General features: G+C 40.0%; 3 protein-coding genes across 6 annotated transcripts; 2 read left to right on the plus strand and 1 right to left on the minus strand.

The window, feature by feature from the left end:
* Positions 1 to 1,011: 1,011 nt before the first annotated feature.
* On the plus strand, positions 1,012 to 3,625 carry LOC113159313 (proteinase-activated receptor 3). Of its 2 annotated transcripts, none has more exons than XM_026355938.1 (2): positions 1,012 to 1,053; positions 2,421 to 3,625. In XM_026355938.1, the coding sequence occupies exon 2, from the start codon at positions 2,456 to 2,458 to the stop codon at positions 3,377 to 3,379; it is 924 nt and encodes a 307-aa protein (XP_026211723.1). In that variant the 5' UTR covers positions 1,012 to 1,053; positions 2,421 to 2,455; the 3' UTR covers positions 3,380 to 3,625. The 2 variants fall into 2 exon arrangements, with proteins under 2 accessions (XP_026211723.1, XP_026211724.1); XM_026355939.1 differs by having other exon boundaries at positions 2,438 to 3,625.
* Positions 3,626 to 4,384: 759 nt separating this feature from the next.
* LOC113159311 (zinc finger protein 436) lies at positions 4,385 to 9,427 on the minus strand. The gene is made up of 2 exons (XM_026355934.1): positions 8,352 to 9,427; positions 4,385 to 7,207 (listed from the first exon to the last, which is right to left on the minus strand). The coding sequence occupies exons 1-2, from the start codon at positions 8,539 to 8,541 to the stop codon at positions 5,583 to 5,585; spliced, it is 1,815 nt and encodes a 604-aa protein (XP_026211719.1). The 5' UTR covers positions 8,542 to 9,427; the 3' UTR covers positions 4,385 to 5,582.
* A 255-nt stretch (positions 9,428 to 9,682) lies between these two features.
* LOC113159310 lies at positions 9,683 to 20,268 on the plus strand. Of its 3 annotated transcripts, none has more exons than XM_026355933.1 (16): positions 9,683 to 9,907; positions 11,950 to 12,628; positions 12,958 to 13,036; positions 13,247 to 13,589; positions 13,701 to 14,747; positions 16,522 to 16,602; positions 16,698 to 16,810; positions 16,931 to 16,989; positions 17,101 to 17,190; positions 17,295 to 17,338; positions 17,428 to 17,600; positions 17,984 to 18,054; positions 18,155 to 18,300; positions 18,403 to 18,547; positions 19,155 to 19,301; positions 19,386 to 20,268. In XM_026355933.1, the coding sequence occupies exons 2-16, from the start codon at positions 12,116 to 12,118 to the stop codon at positions 19,671 to 19,673; spliced, it is 3,339 nt and encodes a 1,112-aa protein (XP_026211718.1). In that variant the 5' UTR covers positions 9,683 to 9,907; positions 11,950 to 12,115; the 3' UTR covers positions 19,674 to 20,268. The 3 variants fall into 3 exon arrangements, with proteins under 3 accessions (XP_026211718.1, XP_026211716.1, XP_026211717.1); XM_026355931.1 differs by lacking the exon at positions 9,683 to 9,907 and adding an exon at positions 9,914 to 10,203; XM_026355932.1 differs by lacking the exon at positions 9,683 to 9,907 and adding an exon at positions 10,757 to 11,574.
* The last annotated feature ends 1,042 nt before the right edge of the window (positions 20,269 to 21,310 follow it).

Below are 21,310 nucleotides of genomic sequence, written 5' to 3' on the forward strand. Positions count from 1 at the left end.
AGGACATTAACCACAAACGTAGTTCAATTCAGGGTCAATTGTAAAGACGTGTAAAGAAGTCTTTGTTCTGCACATTGGGGTAAAGTACAAACCCACCGACAGACAGACGCCGCACCTCGAAACATGTCAGCCTCACGTAACATGTTACACATTGTTACACTGAATTGAATCAGAAGTGATTTTCTGGACTGTTGCATCAGTTGTTTACTGACGATTTTCCACCAGGCACCATTGGTTCGTTGCATCATTGCCAATCAGTGTGAATAGATGATAGCTTACCACAACATGTCCTCTAAAGTAACCTGTGTCATATTTCTTATTTTTCTTCCTAACTCCCCACAGCTTCATTCCACCCAAATGATGATTCTCTGTCTTTTTTTTTTATTATTAATATTTAGATTTGTAATATTTAAGATGTGATACTGAGACAAGATGGTTGAGACAAGACATCATGGCATCCAAGGGGAGATCTCCAACATCCACACCCTCATCCTGATGCTGTGATTGGACGATCACACAGAGGAGGCTCCCTGTAGTGTTGGGTCACCTTTGAAAATATAATATTTTTTATTCATTTTGTGGTGAGGGCTCAGTGTTTGTTTACTATTTGTCTGACCTACAAACGAGTCACAGGGACACCAGTTACCACTTCAGGAAGGTGCTGCACTATCGTGTCAAACAGGTGAGCGTCACTTTGCATAATAACGTCCGACCTCTCATTTTAATATAAAATTTTGATGAATATCTTTTGTATTGTTTGAACAGTACAGTCATATAATAGTGTCAGTATTCTGCCACCACAGACTTTATACATTCATGTTTGCAGGAGACATGTTTACATATCAACTATACCTACAGAGCAATATCCTATTTGTTAACTGAGTGTAAAAGTAAAGGATGCATCACAACGCAACGCTGAATTTAGTCATATCACACGTAATCTGAATGGGTGTCTCCAAAGGAAATTGGTTAAAAAGTCTGCATGTTCTGTGTCGCAAAACATTTTAGCAGCTGTGGGCAGGGACAGCAGTTCATTAGAAGAAACAGCTTGAGGTAAGAGGCTTTTATTTATCACACTATTAGAAGCATTAACTATTTTCCAAACGTGTATGTTGAGAAGACGTCATGCATGTCTGTTAAATAAATTACTTTGTCAAGTTTAAGCATTCATTAAGTAATGTTAATACAATTTTCCTTTTGTTTGACTAATGAAATGTCGCATCACAGCTAAAACAGTTTACAGATAGAGTTAATGTATCACAGCTACTTTTTTATTTTTGATAGAGCGGACACTAGCTGTTAAAATATATTTTCTCTGTATGACTCTTCTTGCACTGTACTTCTTCATTTCCGACTGTGTATCGCACATCGGACACATTCTTTTTTACAAATTTTAGGAAGTTGCTATATTGCTAAATAAGTTAGAGAACTGTAGTGTGGCATTTACAAGATCTAGATAAGTGCTATTTGACCCCCTACGTAGTCATAATTTTTTGCTGATTTGGAAGTGAATGATATGCCCTCTGACATAACATATGTAGACATCTAATCTCCAGTTTAATTAACAAAAACTGTTATTTCCTATTTCAAAAACTTTAATGAAACAAAACTTAGCAATGTATAATGAAATGTACATAATCATTCAGTCAATGTATAAAAAATTAATGATATTTAGACAGATGAAGTTAATAATTAGTGGCTTTGTGCAAAGTTTTGTTTAACAAACCATCAGCTTCTGGTAAATCAAAAATAATACTTCCTGTTAAGTTAAACAGTTTCCTCTACCATCTAAAATAGCTCCTGTTTGAAGGCTAGTATTAGTGTGTAACATGTTGCACCGGTTACTAAGAAGAGTCTCAGGTTTGCTTATTGGTTATGTTTTTGATTTTTTGTTATTATGTCATTCATGAAGCACATGTGGAACCAAATCTGATCTAGACATCTAGACTGCACTTGTATATTTCAAAGGATATACATAGTAGTTTAGTGTTGAGTTATTAATGCCACCTTTAAAAAATGCAATGTTGAGATAGACCCGTAAGAGACGGTTCAAGAATTCACCAGGAAAGGGTCAAACACCAAGTGTTCGCACATGCATAATGTAGAGCTCATTTCAAGTCTTTTCATATTAATGCAGTTTGGTTTAGGCTGCATCCAATTTGTTAACACCATATGCTTAAGGCAATTGGGTTTCAGACACATTGAATGAAAAAGAACTTCTGAATTTCTGAAACTTAAACCTGAGATCTCTTTGAATTTGTGCTTGAAGAATTGCTAAATGTTTATATCGATATATAAACATATATAAACGGTATGACTGCACCGTTGTAATGTACAGTTAGCACTGTTGCTTGTTTATCATCTCAAACAACAACTGAATATTATGTGCATTGCTTCCGCCTGTTCTGTTTGTCTGACAGACGTCTGATGTCCCCAGGTGTCCTCATCCTCTCATATGTCCGTCATGGTTTTCTGCACCAGCCAGCCATTGCCCAATAACACCGATAGTAATTTGACGGTGTATGAAAGTTGCAAAGACTTAAATGAGGTCCTCATTTGGTACCTCATCCTGCAGTTCATCAACATATTCGTGGGCATCCCAGCCAACTTCATAGTGGTGTGGCTCATCCGCAAGAGCAAGGGAGACTCCTCCACCTCAGATATGTATATCTTTCATCTCGCTGTGTTAGACATCCTTTTCTGTCTCATCTTTCCTCTGGAGCTGGCCAACATCCTCTACCTCACCAACAGCGGCACCTGGTATGTTCTGCGCTTCTTCTACGGCATGAAAGACACCTCACCACTCCTTCTGTCCTGCATCTGCCTTGACCGATATGTAGCTGTAGTCCACCCCATCACCTTCACCAAAATCAAAGACCGACTGCATAGGAGAGCCTTGGTTATTGTGGCCTGGTTGCTCATTCTGTCCTTTTCTGTTGCTAAAAGTGCACTGGGAAACGTAGTTGACTTTGACAAGATCTACATGGGAATAATCCTCGTTGTATTCGCCTTTATGGTCTTCTGCAACATAGCGATCCTCCTGGCCCTGCGGCACTCTGGGCCTGGCAGGGACGAGATGCACCCAGTGAAGAAGAGAGCCTTCAATTTGGTGCTCATCATCCTGGCCATCATAGTGTTCAACTATTTCCCACCTGTTGCACTTTTCCCCTTCCAGGAGTGCTTCACACGCCAAGTGTTTAAGTGCTATATTCACTATATCGCTTTTGGCTTGCTGAATTTAAGCAGCAGCATTCAGCCTGTGCTCTACTTGTCCAAGGCAAAGCTGTCATGGGGCCTTGATTGTTGTCAGACCAGCAAATCCGACATGCAAAGCACTGAAGCAACAGAAAACATGAGCACAACCCACATCGATTTATAGACTCATTGAAAAACTCACAGTCCATATGTGTATGGTTTTAACATCATGCTTTTCTGGCTCCTGTCCTGTCTGTGAGGTTATTAATGAATCATTTGAGCTACATATATGTCCAAAATGTATATTTATAATTTTATATATTTTTATTAATATCTAAATTAAATTATATTTAAAATGGTAAATTATGAGCAAATTATTCAATGTTAGAAAACTCAGAAAGGCCTTTGACACAGTTATTCATAATTTTGTTCTTGCAAAAATGGCTGCAATAAATTTTTGATTTTATGTCTTAATAAGCTGCATTTTGATATTTTATTGGCTTGTACGTGTGGTCCTGGGACAATGCTGAAAGTAGCTGACACTGGCACATTTCTAAAAATAAAAAAGTGGAAGTTTGCTATTTTATGTCTGTGCATAGCAAAAAGTGTTTTTTATGTATTATTTTAGTGATAGATAAGAGCATAAATTATGTTCTTGCTTGATCAACTACTGTCAAATGCTAATTAGTAAAATATGCTTTATGAAGTGGTTCCTGGGGTGTGGGTCACCCGGTGGGAGACTCCAAAGACAGCTATGGTCTACAGTAATTGGTTCACAGTCAGTGAATCAATTGGTTGATTGATAGAAGCTTGGGGTGCACAAACCTCTACATATAGACAGCCATTCTTGGCTGTCACAGTATTCATTTTTTTGTATGCATCGTTGGATCTGTCAAGAGCATTTTGTGTTTCATTTTAACTTCCCTTTTGGTTTTATAAACCAGACATTTCTGCCACTGTGGTAAGACATAAAGCGGTTGTAAGCAGGTGCAGTGTTCCCTATTTCATGTTTCACTTTTAAAGACCACTGCATTATGCACTTTGTAATACCTAACACTTCTTTTCTGTCTTGTAGTGATTTTCCTGTGTGCACGAAATATGTAAAAAAAAAAACATTCAATTTCAAATAAAAATACATCTATAAAGGGACAATTTGACATAAAATGTGTTATTTATTGCATGTCTTTAATTTAGACACAAATCACAAAAAAATAAGTCACAATAAATTCCTAGTAGCAAAACACTGCTATGCAGGGATGACCAATTGCCACCACAAACAGTAGCTCTATGATCACAGACCGCTCCCATGTACTTGTTCATAATTTTATGATAAAAGACATGTTTCCTGGTTTTACAGTGAACAACTTTAGACAAATCATTATGATTCTCTGGGATCAGCATTACTATTATTATCAGTGACATTATTACACAAATACATTCTCGTAAGTTCGACTGATCAAACTGCTGACTGTCTATTTAAAGCTATATACAGCATTAATCACAGAGCTGCAAACATGTCTAACTCTCTGACTACCAAGTGTATAAATAGATGGAATTTATATTGTCGCATCTTAATAACAGTTGTGGGCGCTGGTGTTAAAGGTCAGGACGTAAACCTGGAAACAGGATTACTCAATGACACTTCAGCAGGGTGAATGAAATGATGATCTCAGATTACATTCAGTTTTTCATTTCAAGCATTAAAAAAAAAAAAAAACACATTACCAACTTTTTGGTAACATACAGCAATAGTTTTTTTTCTGAGAGGGGGTCCCAGTATCTGTCACACAATAAGAGAGAAGCCTATAATTAATTGAACAGTCTAACTAAATAGATAATATAGATATCAGTCTATTGCACTGTAACACAAACATCACACACAGTTTTCAGCTTTCAGTTTCTTCCTTGATCATGCCAACAGCTGTTTGACAAAAAGATTCACTTACTGGCTTTCTCTTTTGCACAACACACACTTGTAAAACAGAGCAGGGGGGCTCCGTTGTTGTTTAACAGCAGACAGATAAGAGAACGTGACACAGGGAATACAGATGGAGCAACAGTGGCAGTAACTGCATCAGCAAAGATTTTATCTTTTGTTGTGGCGACTGTAACATAGACAGTAGAAATACACCTTTACAGAGGAACCTACCAGGAATGCGTGCTGGCACGTTTCTGAGCAACAACGTCATGCCTCACACTATGACGTTGTTCTGTAGTAGAAGTTGAGCAAGGTTCGAATTTTTTGTGTGCCATTTCGCCAGAGCTCCGCTGTCATGTAATTCAATGAGGCTGCAATCTTGGACCTAATGTCATTTCGTAAACATCCTTCATTCTCTATTCTTTTGTTTCTCACCTCTAACAAATTGTTTCTAATTTCTTTCAGTCTCTCAAAGTGCCTGTGAAGGTGATGTTTGGGCTGCGCTTCTTACAGCCTCACCAGTGCTTCCCTTGCTCTCCTTCTGCTCCCTAGCTGCGTGCATCTTCAGGTGCTTTTTGAGGGAAGACTGGTCTGTGTACGTCTTTCCGCACTGGCTGCAGAGGAAGACTTTCTCTTTGGTGTGGACCAGTTCGTGTCTCTTCAGGTGGCCCGACCTGCTGAAGCTCTTGCTGCAGTACGAGCAGCTGTACTCCTTCTCTCCTGTGTGAGTCCTCTGGTGCAGTTTAAGGCTGCTCGCCACCGTAAACTTCTTGCCACACTCGTTGCAGCTATACGGTCTCTCACCTGTGTGCATCCGCATGTGTATGGTCAAGTGGCCCGCCTGGCTGAAGGTCTTCTTACACAGCTCACAGCTGTAGGGCCTCTCCCCAGTGTGAATCCTGTAATGTGTTTTGAGGTCCCCCAAGCCATTGAACCTTTTCCCACACTGAGCGCAGCAGTACGGCTTCTCACCTGTGTGGATCCTCTCGTGTATACGCAGGTTCCCCGCATTGCTAAATGTTTTGCCACACTCCTGGCAGCCGTATGGCCTCTCCCCAGTGTGAGTCCGCAAGTGGACTTTGAGCTGGTTGTGCTCGTTGAAGCGTTTTGCACAGTGTGAGCAGGAATACGGCTTCTCTCCTGTGTGGATGCGTTTGTGTATCCTAAGCTGACTTGGGTGAGCATATGTTTTACTGCAGATGTTGCAGCTGTAGGGTCTTTCTCCCGTGTGGGTGCGCTTGTGGGATTTGAGGAGATCAGCCCGTCCAAAGCGTTTACCACAGTAGCTGCAGCTGTGGGCCTTCTCCCCACTGTGAGTCTTGATGTGGATGTTAAGTGAGGCTGCTCGGCTAAATGTTTTGGGACAGGAGGGGCAGCGCAAAAAGTTGTCACCAAGCTCCAATAACTCACCTGCAGGAACAGCAGGTGAAAGATTGCTCTTATGCGTTTTGTCTTCTGGCTCCACAACTTGTCTACTCACTCCCTCTGGAGCTTTTTCTGACTCATGGTAATCTTGCAACGCATGCTTTAACTTCTGCTTAGAGAAACTGTTGTCGTCATTGTACTGTAACCTCTCATTCTGCTCCTCCTCCTCCTCAGTCTTAATGAACTGTCCTTCTTGCATATAACTGTCAGACACAATGGTGACTTTAACTTCACTGTCAGTGCTGCAGGGATCTTGTTCAGGGCCTGAAGATGGCAGCAGAGGTGCATATGCATTATAACTGTCACAACTGATGACTGTGCTCTCATTTTTTATTGGCCTCATTGTCAGATTGAGAAGGGATGAGGGCTGTGATAGGTCAATAGCGACACTTTCCTCCAAGCCAGTCTCAGATTTTACAGATACGGGGCTTTGTGTGGACACATCTAGCTCTGATGTGTTCACATAAGGTTGTTCTACTGACGGATTAGTCTGCAGGAAAAAGGAGGCAGAGGATATGTTCTCCCTCATCTTGTCTTTATGCTTCCTCCTGCAGTTCTTCTTGTCACTGCTGCATATGGACATTTTGAACATGCCCTGAGCAGAGATGATGGGATGATTGTTCCACTCTGAAGTCGAAAACTTTTCTGTGGCATTGTGTTCGAGTGCATCTGTAAAAATTCAGAGACAAAATAATCAAAAAAACACTACAGATTGAGTTAGAGTCATGCACATCTAACTACAACGAAAGAAACTGATTAGCTGTCAAATGATAAAACACTAATTTGTAGAAACTTGTGGGCAGCATAATAAGCTGAAAACACAGACACATTGACACGTTATGCCAATTTAGTTACACATTCAGCAGATTCGGGGCAACTTCTTTCTGGTTACATGTTCAACATTCATTCTCCTTTTAGCTTAAATTAAAATATCTGGCTCTTCAGCTGCTAAATATTTACCAGCTAGCTGCTGACTTTGCCAGATTTGGCATTTGGTGCTGAGCAGTTCACATATACTGGTTTTATCTTAGCTTTGTCCTGTAAACGGCTGCTGTTAAAATAGAAATGTAGGTGGAATTGTGTGCCATCTGGCATTACACATAGTTATTTGATTAATTTGTGTTTCATTTGATTTGAAATGTGTTTCCTTGGGTTGGCACAACTATATGATTTTGCTCTAATATAGTAAATCATTGATTGATTGACTAATTAAATGATTTTTCAGAAACACTAAAATTGACTTTGAGTTGCACAATTGGCTAGATTTGCTTATGCTAATAGTTAAATGCTCCAACCATTAATATGAGTATGACATTTTGATAAAAATGTTATATTGCATCTTATTTATTTATGATTTATTACACAGTTATTAGTATAGGCCTACTTCCTGCTTCATAAAAACTAATGGCAACAACACTTCCTTTGAAGGTTTTGTCTACAACATATAAGGAAAAAAGTGAAAAACTAAGGTTATAATGGCTTTAACTTTTCTTTGGTCAAGGTGATGCGTTCAGATCATTTTAATTTATACCTAAATAAAAAAGAGAAAAGCAAATCATCATATGAGAGACTGGAGTGGAGTCTGCATGATTTATTTGCACTAACGTTATCCTGTTTTAATTACTGTATGTCTGGATAAACAGACACACAATTTGCTGACACTGCCGGACACGAACAAAAGGTCAGCGGCTGCATGAAGCTGCATGAAGCTGCATGAGGCTGCATGAGGCTGCATGAAGCTGCATGAGGCTGCACTGTCCACGGTCATGACAAACACACAATCCCGTTGTTTACAAAGTGCAGACAATCATACCTCTCGATGCAGACTTCTGTGCAAACAGCAGCCGCTTCAGGCCCTCGTTTTCAGACTCGATCCTCCGTATCGTGCCCTGGTACTCAGACAGAGTCCGGTCCACCGAGTCCAGGATGTCGCTCACTGTGGCTTTAAAGATCTCATTGAGAGACGACTCCAGGAAGATCTTCAGGTCGTTAGACTTGGCCATGGTAGACCGAGCGGCTGCGACTGCAGACAGCTCGCCAGAGGGTTTGTACACGGCTGAAAGTATCTGGATAAAGTGGGTGTGTGCAGCTCTGCTGCCGTGTGCGGAACATACAAAGCACAAACGTTGCGAGGAGGAGAAGCTGGTTTTTGTTTCGATGGCAGCGGGCCGGTGTGTGGCGCCCCTGGTGGAGCGGCGGCGAGTAGCAGCCCTCACTCTGGGACTTTTAGTAAGTGATAAATGGTGTTTAAATCACTACAGGATAATCAAGATAAACTGCAAAACCACTGCAGCATTTCTACAATATAGTTAATTAATAATATGGACGTATTGCTACTTAATTATAATCTATCTAGCTATCACACAATGCTAACGTTTAGTATCAACTGTAACCTTTATTAACTAATGCTAATTATACAAATAATATAGTTACTAACTGTAAACTGTTAAAACCGTGTTTAACTAACTTTGCGAGTGTTACATTAAAATTAAAGCTACTACTGCTGCTAACTAGTTAACCAATGCTGCTGCTGTCAATGCTAATGGTGTGAAACATTGATAATATGGAGTAACTACGTTACATAATAATGCTAATGCTAAGGTTAACTATAGACTTGACTAGTTAGCTAGCTAGTATGTTATTGCTAGTGAACTACAAAACAGTAACTTTAACACAACAGTGCTAGGATACTTAAAACAGCTGATTATATAACTTATAATAATATAAATAACATTAAAGATTCACATATCGAATTATTAAATACCATCACTAGAGCTAAATCCATTTCTATTATTTATGTAAAGCAGCATACATTAAAGGCAATATAAATAATGTATACAGACCACACTTAGGAGCTACCCCTCATGCTAGTTACTACTTAAAGGAATGTAGTGTTGTTATTCTGCCTTATGTCTGTGCTGAACAGGCTTTTCTGGCCACAGACAGTAAGTCAGTGGAACGAGCCACAGCTAATTCCAGTGCAGCTAATGCACATTTTATTCTGCTGAACTTCTGGTTTGACTACATCCCTACTGGTGCAGGAATGACTGAGCCACTCCTCTCACCTGAATGTGTGTGTGTGAATGCCTTCAGGGCAGTGGGTGTAGGCTGAGGCCTCTCAGGTGTCCCTGAGTTGTCTGCCATCGTGCCAGATAGATTTTTCTTCCTCATTGTTGCTACTAAACAACACTTTTGCTCTTGTAAATCTCCTCTAAATTTCCCCCCATTTTTCTCCCCCCCCAGCCGTATCAGCAAGGAGGCGAATGAGACAGAGGAAGATAACAGTTCAATGTTGATCTATCCAAAATGGAAGCATGAAGGAGGAGGAGGAGGAGGAGGAGGACGAGTCCACAGCAGAGAGTCTGACTTGTAAGCATTTTTATGCGACACCACAGGCTAAAAGGGTGCCGGGCTGAAAGGGAGCGGATGTTAGGCTTGCTTGTTGTGCGCAGCAGGTTCAGATAGACTAGCTGAGACTGAGGGGTATTTGTGTACTGTGTGAGCGTGAGTGCGGCTGATGTGTCTGTGGAGGCACAGCTCTTGACAGCACTAGACACCCAGTGAAACACAGTGAGTGGTGTGTCTTGTTACCCTCCCACAAGACTTGACTTAAAACCTCACACACTGGTGGATCATATGATGCTGCTTTAAAAAGCCTGGAGCGGGTAAGTTTTATATTATTGTATTACTATATAATAGATTTCTCATAATGAGATTTATTTTTATTTTAGGTTCAAAAGTGTTCAAATATATGTCTGTGCAATGCTCACTGCTGGTAATGAATGGAATGCAAGGCAAATCCTATCACTGTACATGCACCTAGGTCTTTTCACAACTTTCACTTTAACCAGAGTGACTGTGTTCCTCATTTTATTTTGTCCACTCTGGTGTGAGCTATATTTTAGTTCTTCTTTAATCTGTTAACCATCCTCTGAAAGCTGTGGTGTGCTTTATAAACTTCCTTTGTATTGTCAGCAACTTCTCTTGGTAATATTAGGGTAGACTGCAGTTTTTCTGAGTAATTTAACATGTGCTTGAAAGTATGCTTTCATTTGTTCTCGTATGTATGTTCTCTTTTAGGAGAGTGCTATTGTTATCTAAACCGCTAAAGCTTTTTTTACTGTCAACATTGCTGCCAAAGACAATATCACACACTGGATTAACAGTGTTATCATGTGAAACAAATCATGAAACACATGATCTTGAGTATTCTATCAAAGAGCAGCCAGGGATTGTACTCAGACCTGCATGGTCCAAATTAAGTCAATTAAACTGTCTGTTTTCACAAAGTATGATTTATTTACAGATTATACTTTTTGTTAGTCTTCATATATGTAATGTAGCACCCTGTTGCACCCTTACAGGAACTGAGAAGTGAGCACCCACACAGGAAATGTGGCCAAGGTCTGTCCCGGATGTTGGTTGCATGACGTGAATAGAATAATGAAGCACAGACTCTTACAGAAAGAGTTTGTGAAAGAGAAAGGGAGAGATAGACAACTTTTAGATCAAATTAAATGTTAAAGTTGACAAGGCTTTGATAAGTGATGTTTTAACTGTGTTTATCCCCTGCAGCAGTACAAACATTCATGATATTTTGTTGTTGATGCTCTTTTGCTGGCATTGTCACTGTCAGGAGAGATGTCCTTGGTTTATTTTAACAACAACTACAAGGTTAGAGCCTAACACATTTTCATCCATCAGCCGAGATCACCGTGTGGTGTGCTGATAACATGATAAACACAAGAGGCAGACAGTTAAACTACTCACTAGGAACAACCCCACCCTCTACCTCTCTTTTTATCCCCCACCATGCACCTCTACCTCTCTATCTCTCTTTCTGTGTTTTGCTTGACTGATTTTCTGTGTCAGTGGTCAGGAAGTACAACTATGCTTTTATGACATTTCACTTAAAGTCTGTTGTGCTGCTTAAATGCTGTGCAATGCGAAGAAATTAAGAAAACTGACATATGAGTAGGATGGGCTAAATAAAACTGGCTTCTCCAAACAGGATTGTGCTGACATACGTACATGTGGTGAGTTTTTTTTTGTGTAACCACTGCTGTAATGACATGTTTAGGTTGTGCTTTTGCTGTCGTCAGTAGCGTTAACTCTTTTTCTTTACAAAGTACGGAGTACAGAGCCAATGTAAAGACAACCGATATCTAATTCATCACTATCACTGTACAAACAAATACAGTAAAGTGTTGTGAATAGCTTTCTTGAGTCAGAAATCAGATCTCCCTCCCAGCAAGGTTCCCTAAAAATTGTTTTAAATGTGGCAGCAGTTTTACATACTCAACATGGTATTTGTTCCACGTGTGACTGACCCAAAACGCAAAGGAATAATTTCTTATGTCACTTGACTTGTGTGGTTAAATATTCAGAATGTGTATTTTCTTTTGTCACAGATTGGTGAACATGCTTCAGGATGTCACATTTATGCAACTGTACAAAATGAACATCCTTCATATAGCAGAGACTGACATTTTGTAGCAACACAACATTTACAGCTACAGCTATTTCCGCCCAAACCCTCAAAAACCTCAACAACGGAACTGACTGAGAGAGACGCAAATGGAGGAGGAAAACTTGTGCTCTCTGCCCAATATTACAGATTCAGTCTTTCAGCAGCCTCAACAAGACACATGGACCTCTGTAGATTGCCAGTACATCAATGGTGAACAGGAGGCCATTGTTTGGGGTGAGACAGAGGTGCAGATAAACCAGTCACATGGGACAGATCAACTTAATCTCTCCCCAAGGGCAGGACGAGAGAGTCCTGAAGAGGCAGAACAGTGGGAGCAAATAATATGGCCAGTACAACCCATGTCTTGCACCAGTCCTCCACTTTCATTTGCCACAGTGCAGTGGGACATGCCTGGTCCCTCTTCACTCATGAATGACAGCAGCTTGGCCAATGAGCTTTACTCTGATGATGTGACGAGTCTTGACTTCACTTCCCCGTTACTTTACCAATCTGAAGATGTTAATGCTGAGCTTTTTATGCCGGAGGAGAGCGAGGAACGAGATGGGTTTGATTCAGAGTTTGTGAACTCAGATGTAGCGTGGACAGGAAGTGAATTTGAGGTATGTACAGTACCGGATGAACAAATATAGATAAAAAAGGTGAAGATGTTGCCATGCTGCTGTTACTTAGAAAAGTTTCTACGAATACATATTTAGATAAACTTTCCTACGTCATTAGCAGTGTCATGTGTCAGTGAGCGTATCTATGACTTTTCCTATATCGCCTCAGTCTTTACTTCTGTTACATACACCTATTTGAGTAACTATAGTAGGTTGAGAAGAAGTGGGAGTTGGAATAAAGCAGACATAATCACCAACCCTCTGGCAATCACCAGTTTTTTCTCACACTACTCATGCTTATGATCAATGGCCTGTGTTGCAATTTCCAGCCATGTGATGCTGCAGAGGTGCAAGAGCTGATACAGGAAGAGGAAGAATCAACATATGATCTGTCAGAGAGTAAAAATGGTATGTATTACTCAGAATACTCAGAATGACACATTGAATTAGGTGTAAAATAGCAAGTGTTTTTTTCATTTGTAGCTAAGTTTAAACACATTTATTATTTTTTTTTCCTGGGGTTGGTGCAGTATTACTATGCTGGTAATTTTAATTAGTGACAGGTTTATTTCTAACTGCAAAACAGCCATGTTCAACTGTTTCTATATAATCTTTCAGAAATTCTGCTGAGGACAAACTCGGGGGAAGAAGAGGAGGTACAGTCAGTAACATCAGATCCTGTTGAAACTGTGGACTTAATTAATACTCATCAGGAGTTTGGAGCCTCAGAAGATGAGTTGGACAATTTTGTACATTTAAAACTAGAAGAGGAACAGGAGGGGTCTGTGGTTCTGCTGACTGGACAGGAAAACTCGGAGGAAGAGCAAACTTCAGCAAATGGTTTTGAGACTGAAGACGAGAACAAGGAGGAATATGAAGTAGAAGAGGAGCAGAGTGTGGCAAACACATCCTGTACTGAAGGAAATGAAGAGACAAGACCTGTCAGTTACCTTAGTGATGTGTGAGTATCACAATAAAGGGAACAGGAAGTGTGTATTACAACCGAATGCCGTCATTATGTTCATTGCATTTATAAGATTAATACACTGCATCTTTCACCCACTTTTTGTAGGGCGGATCCTGTTGAGCAACTAGAAACTGACGACACTGGACAAAATCTAAACCTAGATGAGCAAAGTGATCTTCTACAATCAGAACCACCAGAGGACAGTTGGCACTCAGGAACTGAAGAGGACATTGACATACTAGAACGGTTAAATGAAGATCCAACTGGTCAAACTGAAGACCCAGAAATGTGTAAAGATGTAGATCAGAATGTGGACCTTGAACAATCGGGGACTGCTGACAACAAAGAAGAATTATTGATTGAGGTGGTTGAAGACACTCAGATAGAAAATTCACAGGAGTTACTAGAACTGACTGAAAATTCGCAGGAGGCAAGTTATTTAGAGCAAGGGTGTGACCAAACAACTTCACAGGACAGAGAGCCATCACCACAACCTGAACACTTTAAGTCTGAGCAGCTTGAAATTACCAAAGAGTCGGAGCAAATCCAAGCAGAGGCATCACATGAAACAGAGGAACAACACACTGAAGACTCAACACAGTTAGGACAGCTGCAGCATTTGGATCAGTCAACACAGATGGAACTAACAGAACAGTTAATCCAACCTGAACATGTAGATGAGACTGAAGAGTCACTGGAGTCAAAGGAGATAGTTTGTGCTGAAGGTACAGAACCTGAAGCTGTAGACCATCAAGAACCGATGGAGACACCAACAGAGATGAATGATCAGTCGCTTCACATGGCCGCCACACATCAGACTTATGCCCCCGAGCAGGCTGTGCAATCAGAGAAGAAAGTCGAGTCAGAAGTACCGGAGGAGGTTTCTCTTGAGACTGAGGTCCCACAGCAGATAGAGTTGGCTGAGCTGAATCAGATGGACAAATTGGCTCAACCATTAAATCAGACTGAAGTTGATGGAGATGCTGAAGATGGAGATGTACAAACGGTTGTTGCAAATGGAGGTCAAACCATGGCAACTGAGACAGCTGTGCCTCAGATGACTGAAGGTGACATGGCCCGCCACCTCGCTGAGCGGCTGTTTAAGTTGGACAACATTCAACGTGTAGACGTGGTGAAGCACTTAGACAAAGAGTAAGTATCTTTTAAATCTCAATTTAAAACTACAGGGTGATGGTGTAATTAGCTCAAGCTCTGGTGCTAAACCCACTGCTGCTACAGGGAGCATGTGCGGGTATGTAAATAATTGCAAAGGACAGCATCACTCACAACAGCGCGGTATAGAGCTGGCTGTCGGGACTGTATATTGATATGAAATCAACAACCGAACATCTATAACTGGCTGGCATGGGCTTCTCTTCAGTGTGTAAAACTCCAAGAATGGAGCATGTTACCCTAAGCAACATTCATAATTTAATCTTTAGAACTTCACTGTCTACAACACAGTTTATAAAACAGTATATGATGCTGAAAAAATCAGGTGCCTTATTTTCCACATTTGGAACCAAGTTAGCTAACTTAAAATACATCAACTTTTTCTACTGGTAACCAGAGTATTGTTGAGACACTATGGAAAATTAAATCTTCCTGAATACTTTGTACAGTACCAAAGACAATAGGAGTCTTTCCTCCAGCACACAATATCTTTTTTTTCTCGTGATTTTTAAAAATGTGTTCCAAGTTCAGGGTCTGCAGGGAAAGCTGTGCTACTAAACTTGTTGAGGAACAGGATTTAACATAATTCTGGGGAAAACATTTGCCTGGTATACACAAGAAATTTGACAAAATAATTACTAAACCGTGAACATTACTGAAACAAAATGAGACATAAAACCGCACGTCATCTGGGTCTTCTTACCATAATTGTTTGATATAATTTTAAAAAAAGTTCTTTCATTGCATTGTTCACATTACTCCTTAAGTGATGCAACTGGATTTTCTAAAATTACTTGACAGTTGAGTGAAACAATCACTGAGTTCCTCTGTAGGCTGGCTTTTATGACCATGAAATTTACATTTCATGGTAAAATTCACATTTTATTCTTTTCCACACCTCATTGTCTTTCTTTGCCTCCACGCTAGGTTCAAACTTTTTAAATATTGTGCTGACTCTGATCTAATTTTGAGGAGGAGTTTGATCCACAATGTGCAAAAGCATGACCATTCTTCGTCTTAAACCTAGGTTATGGAACTTTTGATAACATTTGGCTCTCAGATCTAAGGGTAAAAGATTGGAGATGTGAAGTGGAACATGATTTAAAAGAAATAATTTAAATCTTAAATTGAATTGTGAACTAAACAATGTGGCAATGTCACTCAACCAAGACTAGAGAAAAACATCCTCCGTATCTGGTCTTTGAAGTGCTGCTGCTGCATCCTGCAGAAACTGTAGATGCACTAATGCTGCTTTATTCAGGCAAGTAAACTGAAAATGAAATAAAAGAGCAAATATGTTGTACACCTATGTTTTGCAGCATTGGCTGAATCTTGATTTGCTAAATGAAGTCAAGGTGGAACTAAGAAGTTGTTTCCATTATTGGAACCAAATGAAATATACTGTTAGTTATCATCAGCACAACTATTGCAGGAAAAAGCAGTCCCACCTAGACCAAATAGTTTCCTTAGTCTTTGTAGACTAACGTGGTGTGATCAACTGTATCCAAGGCTGCACTCCAGCAAACATTGACATTACCAGGCTCTTCTCTCAATTATCATTTCATTCACATCATTTCTTGGCTGTTTCTGTGATGTTGTTCGTTCAACAGCCGGTTTAAAAGTTGTTATATGTTGTTTACTTTCATTATTTATAGAAGTTGCTTAGCAACTTTATTCGGATAGAGGTTGATGAAAGTTATCACAGATAAAATCGTGTAAACAATTACACAGTACATTTCTTTTCTCTGTTTAGTAATCACTTCAGTCATGCTGTCGGAGAGGAGTATCTGAAATTCTTTGACTTCACTGGGCAAACTCTGGATCAGGCCTTGAGGTGAGAATATTAGAGGTAGAATTTGGATCTCGAAACCATTATTCATAAAACATCTTGCAGGTTGTTTCAATTCCATTTAAATATCTCTCTCTCAGATCTTTTTTGAAAGTGGTGATACTGATGGGAGAGACCCAAGAGAGGGAACGCGTGCTGCAGCATTTTGCCTGCCGCTTCAATCAGTGCAACCCTGGCTCCTTCTCCTCTTCAGGTACGTTTTAGTTATTTTTTATTATAATTTTTTTTATCATTATTTGGTCAGACATACAGCAGCAAGCACTGAACAGGTGACATATGCATGTGTTCCTTACTGTTTTTTTTATATCTTCAGGCGCAGTGTTGGCCCTGACGTGCGCTGTGATGCTTCTCAACACTGACTTGCATGGACAGGTGGGAACCACTTATGACACTGTAAACTCAGCTTTGACACATCACTGTGTTGATGTCTTTGAGACATTTAGTCAATCACATGGTAATGTGTTGACGTATGTGTGTTAATAGCATGTAGGAAAGTCCATGTCCTCTTCCAAGTTTGTGTCCAACCTGGACGGGATGAATGAAGGCACAAACTTCAGCAAGGATCTTCTTAAAGTAATACTCTTATTGAAGCATTTAGAAAACACAGTTTATTGAAGCAACATCAAGTCTGTTGATAAAAATGTTATTAAGCCTTTTCTTGTCTATCTACATTTTAGAGTCTTTATAATTCCATTAAGAGTGAGCCACTGGAGTGGGCTGTGTAAGTTAACTGTTGTCATTTTACTCACATTTGGAACTTTATTGCTTTATTGCATATACTAATAACAGTTTTCCTCTGTCATGTTGAAGTGATGATGATGAGCTAAAGAACTCTGTGTTGCCGGAAGAAGAGGCAGGAGACGATGGTCCGCTGCGCTCAAAATCAAACCCCTTCCTGGACGTTCCTCATGACAAAAACGCCTCAGTAGTCAAACAGGGATTCCTCCAGAGAAAGCTCCACGCTGACATTGATGGCAAACGCAGTGAGTGAGACAGAAAAGCGCCAATGGCTCACCTGCATCAATTTGGTTTAGTTCCACTTGACAGCAGTTGTTGTTTAATTAGTAATTTAGTAAAATTGGCATTAAATCAACTCCAACTTTAGTTTAATTGGAATGATCCTAAACAGAATCAGGACTTTTACATTATAGAAAGATCATAGTTTGATTTGTTTTGATTTTAAAACTCAGTTTTAATTATTAAACTTTTGTGTTGGACAGTGTAATTGTTCAATATATAGCTTCAACTCTTCATCAATGTAACAAATAAAGCAACCTGCATATTGAGTTGATACAATGACTGATGTGCTTCAATATCAGTGCTGTTTCTAATCGTCATGTAATCCCTAAATGTTTGTGCGTTGCAGCTCCGTGGGGGAAAAGAGGTTGGAAAACTTTCCATGGAGTGCTGCGAGGAATGGTCCTTTACCTCCAGAAGGTCAGAAACTCAGCTCCTGGTTTTATTCTGTAAATGTAATTTTGTGTCTCATGTATATATAAATAAATGTCTGTCATTTCCTGTGTTATTTGGGTGTCAGGATGATTACAGGAGGGAGCAGCCAGTTAATGAGGAGGTGGTGAGTGTGCACCACTCTCTGGCCGAGCAGGCAGCTGATTACACCAAGAAGCCACATGTCTTCCGTTTGCAGACTGCCGACTGGAGGGTTTTTCTCTTTCAGGCCTCGTAAGTCACAACATATCTGGAAATGTATTACACATCAATAATGAGTGTGTGTGTCAAAGAGTGTGAGAGCCAGTGTCAGAGCACGTTTTGTTGTCGTCTCAGATCCAAAGTGGAGATGAATTCGTGGATCAGCCGAATCAACCTTGTTTCGGCGCTTCACTCCTCGCCTCAGTTCCCTGCTGCTGTTGGCTCTCAGAGGAAGTTCTTCAGGCCGATTCTCCCCGCCTCACAGTCTGCCCACACTCTGGTACACTTACCTATTTTTACACTATTTAGGATGTTTTTAAATGTTTCGTTCTGTGTTACGGTGCCTGTTATAAAGGGCAAATTGCTGTAGGTTGACTTCCTGATAGACTGTTTGAGTCTAGTCTGCTAGAGTTTTGTTTTTACTTTATATCAGCTGCTTTAGAAATGATTGTTCATGAAACATAACTCTCTTCCTAAACATGTGCCTTTAATCTAGCCCACATTTTGCTTAAAGATTCACGCAAATCTATGAACTTATTACCTTAAAATAACGCTATTTATATTTATATATAAAAAAATCTAGGTGACTTTTGTTAAGGTTGATCACTATACTTTAGATAATGATAAAACCCTAATATTATGTAGAAGTAGAACAAGAAGAATACGTCATCAAATAAAGAGTTATATATTCTAATTACTTTATGTAGTCTATATACTTTAAAACAAACCTTCAAACTAATTTCTGCGTTTGTTTATTTATTTAGTTACCTTATACATAAACAATAATACAGTGCAACCTATATGGTGCTAAATGATGCTTGGGCCATAGCTGGATTTGCATAGGATGTTGTTGTAGGAAAGCTTTATCTGTGCTGCTTCTTGTGCAGGAGCGTCAGCTGCAGTGTCATACAGGAATGCTGGAATCGTTCAAGGCAGACTTGAACCACTTGCAGCAAAACCCTCCAGAGGGCAGAAAAGCCAGAACCAGGGAGCTGGAGGAGCATCGTGCCAGAGCCGAGTACCTGCAGTACGAGGTAAAGAAGGCGTTGTGTGTGAAAGGGAAATCTGTGTGTAAGTGTAAATAGACAGAGGAGTGACTCTGTGTCCAAACCCTACAGATGAACCGCTATGAGATATACATCCAGGTGCTGGAGGGCTGGAGAAAAGTGGCGAAGGCAGGCAACGACGCGCTGAACCCAGCGGAGCTGAACCTGTTTGATAAAACCTTGTGTGCTGACTCCGTGGAGGATTTAGAAAATGAGGAAGGCAGCCTGAAGAAGTCCCACTCCAGCCCTTCTCTGGAGGTGGAGATTGCTCCTCCGACAGTGATCAAAGTCAAGCGCAATATCTCGGAAAGACGGACGTATCGCAAGACCATCGTTCCTCGTTGGAAACAAGAGGCCTGAAAGGTTTGTACTCGATAGTACGACCATCCTATGGGAAAATGCAGATTTGTACATTTCTGCTGCAAGCTGACAGGAGCATCTTTAGTTTGCAGAAGAACTGAGCAGAGACACAGAGAAACACCAAAGTCATGTTGGTGCCTCAGCAAGTTGTTATGTTTTAGCTTGTGCACTTTTACATAAAAAAGCCTCAGAGAATTCCTAAGTCTCAGCCTCTGTGTGGATAAAAGGGGAGACATGGGCCATTTGGTAAGTGACTCAAAATGTCTGGACCTATTTTATTTATTTTAGTTTTATACATTTTGGTCTATATTATTAATCAAAGTTCAACAAAATTGGTTTAATATACATGTTGTACTTTGGCCCCTAAAACCACAAGAGGGTGCTGTAGTACAGGACATCTCTGAGTGAATGCAATGGGAGATGATGTGCTGTTGGTTTTAAACTTGTTTTTAAAGCTTCATAATTGCACTTTTGTAGTATTTTTTTTTTTATCTAATTGATGTCATGTCACTGTTACATAGTTTGTTCATATGAAGGATTCATTTTGAAAATGTTTTTTCTCTTAGGAGAAAAATAAAGTGTTACATTGTGCTTATTGGTGAGTCTGGGGATTGATATTTTTAATAATTCAGGTGTTGTTGTCTTTAAATTTAGATGTAAGAAAATTCAATTGAGTAAATTCTCCACAGTTACATGTTTTGTGAACTGAAACAAGCAGGTGTCGTATTACAACAAGGTGAAACATCCATCCAATATCTCAACCAGTCTATTACTGACACAATGAAATGTGATCTGATCTTTACAAAAAAGACAACAAACAGAATATTTCAAAGCTGATAAAACACAGTCATGATCTTTCTCGCCTTTATTGAACAAACACATTGATGGTGGAAAAAGTAAACTGTGTTTAATAGAAGTTTGCACTGTCTTTGACAACAATAACCTTAACCAAGCACTTCCTGTAGCTGTAGATTGGACCTGTGCTGGAGGAACTTTGGACAATTCTTCCTTATAGAACTGCATCAGTAAGATGTATTTACAGGACGTCTGGTGTGAACTGCTCTCTTGAAGTCATAACCCAGCATCTCTGTTGGGTTGACGTCTGGGCTCAGTCATTTGTAGTAGATCTACTCTGATGTTTAGTGTCATTATCCTGCTGCATCATCTCTGTTCTACTGAGCTTCAGGTGGTCAACAATCACTAAACACTAAGTGGACTCAGGTGTTAGCAAGGGTTGAGCCCGATCAATGAAACGAGGATGGAGGTGTGGCTTAGAGCCACCCAAACAGTATCAGTGTGCTATTCACAACCGGTATCAGCTGATGTGAGCCATGCCTTGCAAAAAGATCTAAGATGACGTGATCAAAAGTTGTTGATGAGCATGTAGCTGCAAAGAGTTACAGAGTAATCTCAAAGAGTTTTAGACACATTGCACATAAAAGGAGATGATTTGTTAGTGTAGCTGCTCTCCATAGAACTTGGTGCCCAGCACTGTGGACTGTAGGTGTAGAAGCTGGAGTCGCTGGAGAAAACCCACACAGGCACAGGACACATGGCCTGTTAGATTCAAACTTTTGTCACAAACCAAGTTATAGCAGAAAACTGGTGTCACAGCTCATAACATAGAGTCTTTGGTC

Source organism: Anabas testudineus, chromosome 12, assembly GCF_900324465.2.
Source record: "Anabas testudineus chromosome 12, fAnaTes1.2, whole genome shotgun sequence".
Taxonomy (NCBI): Eukaryota; Metazoa; Chordata; class Actinopteri; order Anabantiformes; family Anabantidae; genus Anabas; species Anabas testudineus.

Coding starts and splice junctions, on each gene's coding strand:
- LOC113159313 (XM_026355938.1), top strand. CDS start 2,456: ATGTCCGTCATGGTTTTCTGCACCAGCCAGCCATTGCCCAATAACACC.
- LOC113159311 (XM_026355934.1), bottom strand. CDS start 8,541: ATGGCCAAGTCTAACGACCTGAAGATCTTCCTGGAGTCGTCTCTCAAT. Junction 7,208..8,351: donor ACAGAAGTCTGCATCGAGAG/GTATGATTGTCT, acceptor GAATTTTTACAG/ATGCACTCGAACACAATGCC.
- LOC113159310 (XM_026355933.1), top strand. CDS start 12,116: ATGGAGGAGGAAAACTTGTGCTCTCTGCCCAATATTACAGATTCAGTC. Junction 13,037..13,246: donor TCTGTCAGAGAGTAAAAATG/GTATGTATTACT, acceptor ATAATCTTTCAG/AAATTCTGCTGAGGACAAAC. Junction 16,811..16,930: donor TGGCTCCTTCTCCTCTTCAG/GTACGTTTTAGT, acceptor TTATATCTTCAG/GCGCAGTGTTGGCCCTGACG.